The sequence below is a fragment of the Rhinoraja longicauda genome, chromosome 30 (assembly GCF_053455715.1).
Source record: "Rhinoraja longicauda isolate Sanriku21f chromosome 30, sRhiLon1.1, whole genome shotgun sequence".
Taxonomy (NCBI): domain Eukaryota; kingdom Metazoa; phylum Chordata; class Chondrichthyes; order Rajiformes; family Arhynchobatidae; genus Rhinoraja; species Rhinoraja longicauda.
In genome coordinates this window covers 26,328,428-26,343,162 of record NC_135982.1, presented here as the reverse complement: position 1 = coordinate 26,343,162, position 14,735 = coordinate 26,328,428, and the positions used below count along the sequence as shown (strand labels likewise).

General features: G+C 42.7%; 1 protein-coding gene across 4 annotated transcripts in view; it reads left to right on the top strand.

Annotated features, from left to right (window-relative positions):
• slc66a1 (solute carrier family 66 member 1) overlaps positions 1-6,564 on the top strand; it is a 30,663-nt gene extending 24,099 nt beyond the window's left edge. For all 4 annotated transcript variants that reach the window (XM_078425587.1, XM_078425585.1, XM_078425586.1 and 1 more), the window contains one exon: positions 368-6,564. In XM_078425587.1, coding sequence (XP_078281713.1) covers positions 368-454 — 87 coding nt within the window. In that variant the 3' untranslated portion in view covers positions 455-6,564. The remainder of the gene's footprint in view (positions 1-367) is intronic.
• The last annotated feature ends 8,171 nt before the right edge of the window (positions 6,565-14,735 follow it).

Below are 14,735 nucleotides of genomic sequence, written 5' to 3'. Positions count from 1 at the left end.
TCTCATCTATCAATTCACAGATTTTTGTTATTTTTCTTTTTTAATGTTTCTGCAAGTTTCTGCCTACTAAAATGGCGCCGTGACGCACTACAGTTTTTAGGGTCGAGTGGTTTATCTTGCTCTGCTCTATTATCTTTGGTCTTGCATAACTGCAACATGACTGCCCAACCTAAATACTCAATACTCTGACTGATGTATTGGGGGGAGGTGGGGAAAGCTCTCAGATCATGGCCTGCTGTGCCTGACCTAGAAAGCCCAACAGTCATCCGGGGTGTCAAAAATGGGAACACTTGTTTTTCTGATTTTTCTTTTTGTTTGTGATTGCCAAAATCATTTTGACGTTTGTTTCTCCTTAATGATATCTCAGATTTTAATTCAATTTGCTTTGTATAAAACACCGAACTCCGAAAGTGAACTATTAATTCCTAAAGCACAACGAAAATCATTACACTAGTGAGGGCGTATCTTTTAAAGAAACTATGTAAAGGGAAGCTTCTCCCGCCAGCTGAGCCGGGCAGAACAAGGTTCATTTTAGAAGACTATTATGACCAAGATGTATCCAAATTCTTGCTGGATTTCAGCGCATTAATCAATCTTGACTATAAATATATATTTTGCAAATATCCTCGCGTCCCAGACACTTGGGAGATATCTCGCCGCCCAATCTGCATCATCATGTTCCAACTGGCTGAAGAGGATCAATCAGTGCACAATGTTTATACCTTTGCAAGTCAGTGGGTGAAAAAATGGATGAAAGATCAGGGAAAAAGGGTGTCAAATCTTATCTAATCATTTCATACAATTGTGGGCTTGACCACTGAAGTGCAACATGTGATCGGTTTCTTTGTCCGGGTATAATGAATGCTGCTACAGACACCTTGAAGACTCTTGTCAACATCAACTTTCCTTTTTGAAGTTGATGACGGTCAGTGATTTTGAGCAGGAACGCTCTGAAGAGGAGTCAGATCAAAACTCACACCAAAACATGCAGTAGTCCAGAAATGATCTGACCAATAATGTGTTACAACTCGGCTGGCCGTGTACAGGTGCCTAGACAAGATTGTTATTCTTGTCCATCTTGCAATAATTTAAATTACCAGTGGGTTATCATTAGACTTTCATTGAATCTGAAATATCAATACAAAAATTCACCTGTTTAAAAATAGAAGGAAGCTCTGGACACCACAGTGGTGCAGCTGGTCGAACTACTGCCTCACTGGTCCTATGACCCATGTTCCATCTTTACCTATGGTGCTATGTTTTCTTTGTAACTGGCTTCCTGTTGGTGCTCTGGTTTTCTCCTACATCCAAAAGATTGTGTGGATTAGCAGGTAACTGGCCATGGTGGAATGCCCCTGTTGTGTAGACGAGTTGTTGAATCTGGCGTGGCAATGGTGGTTGACGGAATTAGTTGCAACAGTGGATGTTGACTTGGTGGGCTGTCTCCATGTCGTGTCTCTCGACTCTACAACTGTCCTGGTGAAAATACTGTCTAGTTCGGTGATGGGCCATGCCAAACAGGTGGCACAAACTGTTATTCCTTGTCTCTTCTGATTTTTAGTGACGACATTCCCAAGGTAGAGAAGCATGAAGAAGTTGGCCAAGTTCCAGATTTCTGTCCAGTAGTCTGGGCTTGGCCATGTCTTGGCAATCTCTCCAGGTAACCATGCACTGGGGCTTGCCTATCATACATTCCAAAGTCGACTATCCAACGGACACGCACAGACGGGATCTGACCACTTGAGTAAAGTAGCGGAAAATAGAACATAAGTCATTGGCGCTGAATTAGGCCATTCGGCCCATCAAGTCTACTCCGCTGTACAATCATGGCTGATCTATCTTTCCCTCTCAACCTCAATCTCCTGCCTTCTCCCCATAACGACACATTTACTAATCAAGAATCTGTTAATCACTGCTTTAAAATACCCATGTACCCCAACAGGACTTTGGGCTACAGAGGATGGTTCTGAGCAGCTAATGATAAACACAGTTCTCGTTTTGAAAGCCATCAATGTTTCAGTTGAAACATATTGATTTGCCTTGTGTGAACTTCAGTGACAAAATCAAGACAAAGTATTAACCAGTCCCTTCAGATAATTGTCCAACTACCTCCATAACCCCCCTTGACAGTGCATTATGTTCTAACCATTCAATGCATAAAGGTAAGTTATTTTCTTCGACATAATCATGCAACTATTTGGCATGGAAACAGATTATTTTGCCCTACATTGTCCATGTCGACCAAGTTGGTATACTGGGCTGGTCCCATTTGCATTTGGCCCAAAACCCTCTAAACCTTTCCTACCCATATCTGTCCAAATGTATTTTAAAAGCCATAATTGTATCTGCTTCTATAGCTTTCTGTGACATCTCATTCCAGAGATGGACTCCCCTCAGTTTAAAAATTTGCCCCTGAGATCTCTTTTGAATTCCTCCCTTCTCACCTTAAGCCTATGCCCTCTAGTGTTTGAATCCTCTATCCCGGGGAAAAAGACTCTGAGCGTTCAGTTTTATCCATGCCCTTCATGATATTGTACACCTCAATTAAATCAATCTTAGTCTCCTGCGCTCCAAAGAAAAAAGTTCCAGCCTAACCACGGTCTCTGGACCGCAAGCCCAGGTAACATCCTAGTTTCTTTGTCAATAGCGTATAGATATGCTCTATCTACATTCCCCACAGTTTATTCAACTCTCTCGCACTCTGTTTCAAGATAATCTTCTCCAGTCTCTCCGCACAACTAAATTCATTCATCATTAGAAACTTACTTAAGTAAGTTTCTTCTGCATCTTTGCTAAAGACTTCACCTCTTTCCTAAAGTGGAAAGTCTAATCCTGAAGACAATAATTTCCCCTCTCCAGTATTGCCTGACTCTATAAAGCTCAAGATCCCATTTGCTTTTTAACACTCATTTGCTTTCTAAATCCCTCAACAAACCATATGTAGCCTAGATCTCTGTACTTGTACCTCTGTTAGAATTGTGCCGTTGGGTGTATACTGCTATATCTCATTCTTCATACCCAAATGTAATTTTGCAATTTTCAACTTTAAATTAATTCCCTTTAAGTTGCAAGTATCTTACTCACTCTTTCTCTGTCCTCGCTCATTTTGAAATGAAGATCTCTTAGAATGATTTTTCCAACCTCCTTTTCTTCCTGTTATCTTGCTCACTTTTAAAGCTCCTTTTTAAAACTCTTAGTCGTACTTCATTTACTTTTACCTGGAGAATATCAGCATTATTATAATGCAAAACAGTCAAATATAGCACAATAGATCCATTGATAAATTGCACTTTATATAAACGAGTTGATGTATGAAAAATATACTCTGATTCTCATCGAAGTAGCAATATTTTTTAAATTGCACTTTATTTTAAGAACTTCTTATTTAGCCATTTTTGGAATGAAACCAGAGTCTTCCATGTGTGCTGTTTAAAAATGAAACTTCCTTGCTGCCTGGATTTCTTCAGTGGCAGAACCCTGGACTTGATGCTATTTGAAAGTAATGAAATCGAGATCTGCTGGACAGATGTGTTGTTTTCTTTTGTTTATCTCTCAATGCTGAATCTGACCATTAACGGTTAATGCAGTCCCGTGTGGGCAAAATGCCCATCTGCAAGAGACAGTGAGGCCGGCACGCCTACATTATTATAAACTGGAACGTCAGGCTCTGCTTCCAGACTTCATTGTCTGAAACGTTGTGACGCTTGTCCAGAATCTACAAGCCTTTCCTCGCATTTAACAACATTTATTTTAAAAATATGCACCAAAGTTTGGCCTTTTAAAAAAAAAAAAAAAAAGGCAGAAGCTGCAATTGATTGCAGATCATGTGTTTGCTTCATGTGATGCCAGCAAGCCCTTCCCTTCTGATAAGCCTCAAATCAATTGCTAATGTAATTGTTTAATCTATACTTGTCCAGAGTCAATAGTTGGTGCGATCTTTGCATTCCCATCCCTCCAGTTCCCACCCGGGTTAAGCTCCTGTATATTTGACTTTGCTTTTACTTGGTTACCATTCGTGTTGGTTTGGTTTAAGCAGTATCATTTCTCAGGTGCTAGTGAGGACAAAATGGCGTCTGTTTTACTCTGCATGTAGCAGAAAAATCGCACCAATAAGCCGGTGAGCCAAAGGATTTGATATCTGTGTGCAGACTTTCCTCTGGGCAACACAGTATCTGATTCTCCAATCTGCTGCAAGTATTTGTTGCACTCGTGTTAAACTCTTAACTCTTCTAACCTATCAGGGCAACTTGTATTGGGGGTCTCATAACTTAAAGAAACGGTATGAAGAGGGACATTTAACCCCGTTATCTTGTTGGGTGGATGGTTGATTACTACCTGAACTAGGATCCCCTATCAACCTTGAATAAATCTGGATGGCATTTGACAGAGCTAGGTGTCTAATAGTCCTTGTAGAGGTCAAATGATAGGAAAAACCATAGATGGAAGGGCAGGAGAGATGAGAGGGAAAATGGAACTCTTTGCTTTTTGTTTCTATTGCCTCAGAATGCATTAAATGTCCATAAGTTCTGGGAGCAGAAAGAAGCCGCACGGCCTATCAAGTCTGCTCCGCCATTCAATCATGGCTGATCTATCTTTCCCTCTCAACCCCATTCTCCGCCCTTCTCCCCATAACCCCTGACACCTTTAAATATACGACAACTGCACATGTGCCGTGCTAGAAAGGAACAGAGATTCCATTGATCCCATTCTACCATTTAGTTAGATCAAGTCAAATCAATACTTTGATCTTTTTTTATTCACAGCCTTTTAAATCTTCTCCACTTCACCAAATTCTGTCAACTCAATTTTGCCGTTTAATTTGGCTCTTATCTGTTCAATTGGCCTCGGTGGCTGCTTGGAAGAGAATCTGATGTGTGCAGTCCTGCAGTGATTTTAATGCAGGACACACAAGGCATTTCACAAAATGAGCTCGTTAAAGAGGGAATGAAGATACTCGGTCACAATTACATTTTCAAGTAGTATCAGAGCGAATCTGTCCCAACTGCTGAGGCACGGGGATAGGAATGTTCATTAAAGATCTTAAAGAAACATGCGGCACTAGAAAGAATGTTTGAGTTTCCACAGGCAGTGCTGGACTCTGACCAACCCAATTCTTGTGAACGATTTGGGTGCAAATCTGCTTTAACATTATATTTGCCAGCTGGTTATTTTCTACACAGGACTTTAATGTGGATTTACGAGTGCCTGTTTGGTGTGCCTGTGATTTTGCGGGAATCTTTTCCAGATAATGCCGTTATGACATTGTAAGTTACAAGTTAAAGGGAAGAAATATGTTGTTAATTAATTGTTCTATAATGTTCCTTCTGAGTTAATTGACTAATGGAAAATGTCAATTTGTGATTTAATGATTTTTTAAAGATAGCATATACAGTAAATCATTGTTGATGGTTGATATTTCTGGCATTTAGAGTTTATCTTGTTTATTAATAGAAATGCTTAATATATTATGTGTTTACAGCCTGTGCCAACATAGCTGTTAATTAACTGAATGTGTTTCTCACCCTGCTCTTTTAGTGTTTTTTTCCACTGAACAAGTCAGACATCAAACGATCTTAGCTATCAGAGTACTGTGGCTTTAATTAACCAAACCATTTTGGAATGAGAAAATAAACGTTTAAATGCATCCAATTATCTGGTGCTTAAACGGACTGATCTTGGCATCGTTCCACAGGCCAGCCACTCAAATATCCATGCCATCTCTCAGGAGGCTTTACAATTAGTTGCTCTTGCCAGGGCTGCCTGCCCAACACCTCTCCAACTTCCCTGAAATCTTGCAGTATTTTCCTTTCTATGTTTATACACTTCTCTTTTGAAAGTTCCTATTGAACCTATTTGGGCGTTTCCAATCAAAACTGTTCACCGGTGGTAGATATTCAGTTCCACTTCCCATCTGGTACTCTTTGCCACTTGATCACGACTGTGCTGTGTATTCACCAGCCCTCTTGCCAGAAAAAAACCCACAATGTAGCTGCGTTTGCTATCATATCATAATGTCGGACTCCTTCCCTCGACCTGTGTGGTCCTAGATGAGCTGGCTCTCCACTCTCCTTTTCATATGACTGGACTCTTCTATCTGAAAATCCCTCATGCAACATCATTAAGGCTTTGATGTTATTCCTGGATGTGGTGGTCACAGATGAACACAGTATTGCAACAGTGGTCTGATTAGCGGATTACAAAAATGCAGAATAACCTTGGCCCGCTGTACTCCAGCTCCGATGAACTAAAACAAATTGCTTGCCTTTAATGAGTTTTTTTGGAGACCATTGTTCAGCTAGGTGAGAATGTATTGTATATTTGTGCTGGATGTCTGTACAGACTCAAAGGGAGATTTCGCTGTCTTGACTAGGAAAGTGTTCAATTTTCACTGAGTGAAATTAGCTGGTTTGCTTAGAACATTCAGTCGTTATTAATCCCTGTTCTTGCATTGATTCTGTTATATTTCCAATTGCAAGCTCTTATTCTTGAATGCAATTTTACTTTGATGTGTTTTATGACATAATCAGTGATAAATTCATAATAATCTCTCATTTAAAGGTTTACACAGATGTTATAAACATTCCTAAACCAATGTTTGTTTGTCTAATGGATTGGTCTTTTTCATTAATGATAATCATTTTAAAAATCTACGCCTTTGTCTTTTTTGAATATGTGCACTTAATTCCACATGAAAGACTTGGATAAACAGTGAACCACAGGAATGGATAAATGCTGGAGAAATAGAAAACAGTCGATACTTGAAAGAGAAGAACTGAAGGGAACATGGATCCAGGGCTTAACTGAAGGGAACAGGAGTATGATTTAGAAACATAATGTTAAGAATAAAGGGTAGGCCATTTAGGACTGAGATGAGGAAAAACTTTTCCACCCATAGAGTTGTGAATCTGTGGAACTCTCTGCCATAAAAGGCACTGGATGTTTCCAAGAGAGAGTTAGATATATGCTCTTAGGGCAGGTGTTGAGCGAAGCGATCGGCGAGCCTGCGTTTGGTTTCGCCGATGTAAATTAGGGCTAATGGAATCGAGGGATATGGGGAGAAAGCAGGAACGGGATACTGATTTTGGATGATCAGCCATGATCATATTGAATGGCAGTGCTGGCTCAAAGGGCCGAATGGCCTACTCCACCCATTTTCTATGTTGCCAGGACTAGAGAGTGTGAGGGAGAGGTTGAGCAGGCTGGGACTCTATTCCTTGGAGTGCAGGAGCATGAGGGTGATCTTATAGAGGTGTATAAAATCATGAGAGGAATAGATCGGGTAGATGCGTAGAGTCTCTTGTCCAGAGTAGGTTAATCGAGGACCAGAGGACATAGGTTTGAGGTGAAGGGGAAATGATTTAAGAGGAATCACACAAAGGGTGGTGGGCGTATGGAACAAGCTGCCAGAGGAGGTAGTTGAGGCAGGGACTATCCCAACATTTAAGAAACAGTTAGACACATAATGGATAGGACAGTTTTGGAGGGATGGGGACCAAAGGTGAGCAGGTGGAACTAGTAGTATAATAAAATAACTGCAGATGCTGGTACAAATCAAAGGTATTTATTCACAAAATGCTGGAGTAACTCAGCAGGTCAGGCAGCATCTCGGGAGACAAGGAATGGGTGACGTTTTGGGTCGAGACCCTTCTTCAGACTGATGTCAGGGGGGCGGGACAAAGGAAGGATATAGGTGGAGACAGCAAGATAGAGGAAGATCTGGGAAGGGGGAGGGGAAGAGAGGGACAGAGGAACTATCTAAAGTTTGAGAAGTCGATGTTCATACCACCGGGCTGCAAGCTGCCCAGGCGAAATATGAGGTGCTGTTCCTCCAATTTCCGGTGGGCCTCACTATGGCACTGGAGGAGGCCCATGACAGAAAGGTCAGACTGGGAGTGGGAGGGGGAGTTGAAGTGCTGGGCCACCGGGAGATCAGTTGCGTTAATGCGGACCGAGCGCAGGTGTTGAGCGAAGCGATCGCCGAGCCTGCGTTTGGTTTCGCCGATGTAAATAAGTTTACATCTGGAGCAGCGGATGCAATAGATGAGGTTGGAGGAGGTGCAGGTGAACCTCTGTCTCACCTGGAAATAGTGTAGTTTGGACATGTTGGCCGGCATGGGCAAGTTGGGCCGAAGGGCTTGCTTCCACTCTCTATGACTGACTGTTAGGGTAAAATTGTACAGGGTGCCCTATTGCAACTGTTTCAAATGCAGATTTGTGGTTGTCTCTCAGATCGTGTGCCATGTCAATCAGTGGTGTATGCGGGGATTCTTGCTTTCCACTCTAGTAGCTAAAGGAATATGGTTTTGTTTCTGTGTTGAGAAATATACAGATAAATTAATGTTCATAAGACATATGAGCAGAATTAGACTATTTAACCCATCGAGTCTGCTCCACCATTCAATCATGGCTTTATTCACAAAATGCTGGAGTAACTCAGCAGGTCAGGCAGCATCTCAGGAGAGAATCTCTCCCGAGATGCTGCCTGACCTGCTGAGTTACTCCAGCATTTTGTGAATAAATCGATTTGTACCAGCATCTGCAGTTATTTTCTTATTCAATCATGGCTGATCTATCTTTCCCTCTCGACTCCATTCTCCTGCCTTCTCTCTGTCACCTTTGACACCCGTACTAATCAAGAATTTATCAATCTCCACTTCAAAAATACTTTGGCACTCCCGCTAACTGTGGCAATGGATTCCACAGGTTCACTTGGCACTCCCGCTAACTTGGCACTCCCGCTAACTGTGGCAATGGATTCCACAGGTTCACTCCCACTACAGAAATTCCTCCTCATCTCCATTCTAAAGGTACGTCCCTTTATTCTTAGGCTGTGGTCTCTAGTCCAAGACTCTCCCACTACTTTCTCCCACTACTTCCTCTCCACATCCACTCGATCTAAACCTTTCATTATTTGGTAGGCTTCAATAAGATACTTCCTCATCCACCTAAACTTGTTTATTTATTATTGTCACATATACCGAGATACTGTGAAAAGCTTTTGTTTGTGCGCTATCCAGTCAGGAAAGATTATACATGAATACAATCAAATACATTTAGTGCAAAGATATATTCATGTCTGATAAAGTCTGATTTAAAGAATATTCAAAGGTCTCCACTGAGGTAGATGGGATGACCACACTCTAGCTAATGAGGACCGTTGTGTTGCCTGAGAATGGCTGGAGGTGTATCTCCCACCTGATGGGAGAGGAGAGAAGAGAGTCACTAGGGTGAGCCTTGCCGAGGCAACGTGAAGTGTAGATGGAGTCGATGGAAGAGAATCTGGTTTGTGTGATGGTCTGGGCTGCGTCCACAAACCTCTACGATTTCTTGCGGTCTTGGACGGAGCTGTTCCCAAACCAGGCTGTAATGCATCCTGATAAAATGCTTTCAATGGCACATCTTTTATCCATTGACAATGTTGTGCACTGAATCACCAGTAGGTGCCGCCATTGTGACAGGTTTTTAATCTCCTGCATCTTTAACACCAGAACTGTTTCAAGGCCAGTTTATTGTCACGTGTACCAATTAAGGTTCAGCGAAATTCGTATTAACATACAGCCATACTAAAAAAAAAAGCAACACGACACACAACTACATAAAAGTTAATATAAACACCCACCATGGGGCATGAGGGATTCCCCACATTCCTCACTGTGATGGAAGGCAATAAAGTCTAAGCTTCTTCCTCTTTATTCTCCCGCGGTCGGGGCAGTCGAACAATCTGCAGTCGGGGCGATCGAAGCTCCCATGTCGGGGCGATCGAAACTCCCGCGTTGCTGCGGTTGAAGCTCCTGTGGCTTGGAGCTTCCGAAGTCGGTCTCTAACCAGAGACCGCAAGCTCCACGATGTTAAATCCGCAGGCTCCCATGGTCGGAGCTCAGAGGTCGATCCCTGACAGGGATCGCGAGCTCCGCCATGGTAAGTCCGCAGGCTATCGCGGTTGGAGCTTCCGAAGTCGGTGTCCAGCAGAGGCCGCCAACTCCTCGATGTTAGGCAGCAGTGCGGACAGAGATGCGATACGGGAAAAAAAATCGCATCTCCATCGAGGTAAGAGATTAAAAATAGTTTCCCCCATACACCGCATAAAACAAGCTAAAGAACACTAAAAACATACATTTAACACATACTAAACAAACAACAAAGGGACAGACAGTCTTGGTGAGGCAGCCATTGCTGGTGCCACTCGGTGGAAATACAATTGTCTATTGGTCATCATTAATTAGCCATAATTTATACCATAAGAAGTTACAAACTCGCAATGCAGATGGATTTCCCACGTATATATATATATATATATATATATACTTAGCTCACATTTACTGTAAGCCTCTGGAGAACATGGATAGGAGATGTTTCGGGTTGGGACCCTTCAGACTAGTTGTTGGGGGGGGGAAGGCTGGGGGAAGAAAGCTGGACGAGCTTTGCAGCTTTCGTTTCAGTGACATTGACACATCACCCATCCATGTTCTCCGGAGATGCTGCCTGTCCGGCTGAGTTACTACAGCACCTTGTGTCATTTTTTGAAAACAGTATCTGCAGTTCCTTGTTTCTAAAACAGAATAATGAATATGTAAATAGCAAATAACCTAAATGACAGATAAATATGATGTGGTGCAATAGGGAAGAAATAATAAGAATAAGAATCTTGGAAAATATGTTCAAAAGAGGAAAATAATAAATTGATGTAATCGTATACAAATGATAAAATGTAACATGTAATCGTATACAAATGATAAAATGTAACATGTGTAGGAAAAAACTGCAGATGCTGTTTTAAATCAAAGGTAGACACAAAATGCTGGAGTGACTCAATGGGACAAGCAGCATCTCCCGGTTGCTCAGCACTTTAACTCCCCCTCCCATTCCCAATCTGACCTTTCTGCCCTGGGCCTCCTCCATTGTCAGAGTGAGGCCCAGCCCAAATTGGAGGAACAGCACCTCATATTTCGCTTGGGTAGTTTACACCCCAGCGGTATGAACATTGACTTCTCTAACTTCGGATAGCCCCTGCCTCCCCTCTCCATCCCCTCCCACTTCCCAGTTCTCCCACTAGTCTGACTGTCTCCGACTACATTCTATCTTTATCCCGCCCACTCCCGACATCAGTCTGAAGAAGGGTCTCGACCCGAAACTTCACCCATTCATTCTCTCCATAAAATGTAGTATTGCAATGTAGCAGGTCAGCGAGACCATAGAAAAACAAAATACAGCTCATTTGAAGGAATGTAATTGAAGAGCAGGCCAGATATATGAAACAGATCTGAATCCTGGCCTGAACTATCCCAAGGACTTCTCTCTACAAAGTTCAAATTAAATGACTTTTTTTTCCAGGCTATTTTAGTTCAGATTTAGTTTCGAGATACAAAGCTGAAATAGGCCCTTTGGCCCATCGAGTTCACGCCAACCAGTGATCCACATTACGCTAGCACACACCAGGGACAATTTACAACTTTGACCAAAGCCAATTATCCTACAAACTTGCACATCTTTGGAGTATGGGAGGAAACCGGAGCACCCGGGGAAAACCCACGGGGTCACAGGGAGAACATACAAACTTCGTACAGACAGCACCAGTAGTCAGGATCAAATCTGGGTCTCTGGCACCGTAAGGCTGCAACTCTATCACTGTGCTGCCCTGTTTGTTTTCTTTTTAGCACCTTCACTGTAAAAGTTCAGATGTTGGACTTCTAAACTCCCTCTGGTTTAGTTTCCGCTGCTTAACCTGTCATATCCTTTAGTGGACCCTGTCTCCATGCTTTGTGTCATTAACGGACTTTCATACATTACACTCGTTCCCTCATCCAAGTCACTGGAGAACATATCTTGGTGACAGTAGACATAGAATGCTGGAGTAACTCAGGCAGGCAGCATCTCTGGAGAGAAGGAATGGATGACGTTTCGGGTCGAGACCCTCTTCAGACATGAACCTTCTTCAGTGCACTTCCTGAAACCTCACTTATCCACGTTCTCCAGAGATGACGTCTGACCCGATGAGTAAAGATTGTAAATGCAAGGGCTGCTTTTGGCCTCTCTCTTTACCCTTAGATGGATCACATTTTCAGTACAAAAGGACACTGTAGTAACTCAGCAGGTCAGGCAGCATCTCTGAAGAATATGAATGAGTGACTTTTCAGCTCGAGAACCTTCTTCACGAAACGTCACCTATCCATGTTCTCCAGAGATGACGTCTGACCCGATGAGTTATTCCAGCACTTTGTATTCTTTTGTGTTCAAGTGATTGTAAAGGGTGCTTTTCTGAGGCATTGTGTATTGTAGATGGAGTCAATGGTGGGGAGTCTGGTGCATGTGAGTTATTGAGGAAGTGGAGAGAATTTAAAAAATAAGATTAGTGTGAAGGACTTGCTGGCATGGACTTGGCGGGTCGAGCTTGTTTCTGTGCTATATTGCTCCACAGTGCTGCACCTCCACACTTGGTTGCATCTGATTTCCAAGTTCTGAAGGATACCATGCATTTTTCCAAGGACACATAGTCAGAGTCTTACAGCGTGGAAAAAGGCGCTTCGGCCTAGCTTGCCCACACCGACCAACATGCCCCATCTACATGAGTCCCACCTGCCTGCAGTTGGCCCATATCCCTCCAAACCTGTCCTCTCCATATACCTGTATAATTGTTTCTTAAACGTTGCAATAGTGCTTGCCTGGTTAGCACCCAACAAAAGCTTTTCACTGTACCTCGCTCGGTAAACGTGACGAGGAACTAAACTGAACTGCCTCAACGACCTCCTCTGGCAGCTCGTTCCGTACACCCACTGTGTGAGATGGGAGTTGCCTGCTACTGTGCCTTGTATGAGGAATTTGAGCCGATGCATGTTGGAACAAGCTTAGGTTTCTTTTAAATAGAAATTAAAGAAAAATAAAGAACATTTGTCTAAAGGGCCAGGACATGTTGAAACAGAATTTAATTAACCAGCAGAGCAGTCATGGAAGGTAATAGGTTTTCAGGTAGAAAGAGCAGCCTTGTAAACCGCAGTTCCAATGAGTGAGTTTGCAAATTGGATCTTTGATTAGACACAATGAGATCTGTTGAACAAGATATGATGAGGTTTCTGTGAATGAAAGAACTTCCCCAGATAGAGATGAAGTAGGATCGCAGCAGATTAAACATTTCATTTAATCGTTACCAAATCCCCTTTGTTACACACTGTTCCCTCAAAGGGAGTTGAACAGTGGGAGTTAATGGGTTTGGAGCAACATTAATGAGAGTCTATTAGGCTGTTGGTTTTGTGAGACTTCCTCAGAGATTCGACTGGGACTTACACCTACATTTCTGTGTGCTGTTCTGGTCACCCCCTTACGAGAAGCATGTGGCACTTTGATGAGGGTACAGAAGCGGGTTACCAGAATGCTGCCTGGATTAGAGGGGATTAGCTGCAAGGGGCAGTTGGATAGACTTGGATTGTTTTCCCGAGATTGTCAGAGGCTGAGGGGAGACCTGATAGAAGTTTATAAAATTATATTTATAGTCAGTCAGATAGTAATCTTACAGTCTTTCCACTGACTGGTTAGCACACAACACAAGCTTTTCACTGTACCTCAGTACACATGATGATAAACTAAAACTAGACATAAATTTAAAGGAGATGTAAGGGCACATTTTTCATACACAGAGTGGTGGGTGCTTGGAATGTGTTGCTAAGGGTGGTGGGGGGTGGGTAAGGAATTTTTTCATAGGTTCAAGGAGCAGAATTAGGGCATTCTGCCAATCAAGTCTACTCCACCATTCAATCATGTCTGATCTATCTCTCCCTCTCAACCCCAATCTCCTGCCTTCTCCCCACAACCCATTCTAATCAAGAATCTGTCAATCTCCACCTTAAAAATATCCATTGTCTTGGCCTCCACAGCCGTCAGTGGCAATAAATTCCACAGATTCACTGCCCTCTGACTAAAGAAATTCCTCAACTCCAAAGATACATCCTTTTATTCTGAGACTATGGCCTCTGGTCCTCGACTTTCTCGCCAGTGGAAGCATCCTCTCCACATCCACTCTATCCAGGCCTTTCACTATTTGACTGAATATTCTATTTTGCAATGGAAAGATCAAACACATCCTAAGGATCTTCTACAACACGGTGGTTGCATCAGCCATCTTCTATGGTGTGGTCTGCTGGAGCAGCAGCATCTCAGCGGCGGAGGGGAAGAGACTTGACAAGCTGGTCAGGAAGGCCAGCTCTGGCCTGGGTTGCCCCCTCGACTCAGTACAGGCGGTGGGAGAGAGGAGGATGATGGCAAAGCTAACATCGCTGCTGGACAACGACTCCCACTCCATGCAGGACACTGTCACTGCACTGAGTAGCTCCTTCGGTGACAGACTCTGTCACTCCAAGTGCGTGAAGAGGAGATATAGGAGGTCCTTCCTTCCCGCTGCTGTGAGACTGCACAATCAGCACTGCTCCCAGCAGATGAGTCAACAGTAACAGTTAAAGGTATTTATTCACAAAATGCTGGAGTCACTCAGCAGGTCAGGCAGCATCTCAGGACAGAAGTAAACTGATGACAATTTATCCTTGTCTTTACTTTTATTTATAATGAATGATCTCTTGCTATCCACTTTGTTACTGCAACACTGTAAATTTCCCCGATGTGGGACGAATAAAGGAATATATTATTATTATTATTATAAACAACAGTTGGGAATGGCCCGTCTGAGACAGAAGTCAGAGAATAGACAAAGCTAATGCATTTCACCTTCACCACTTTCTGTATTGTTAATT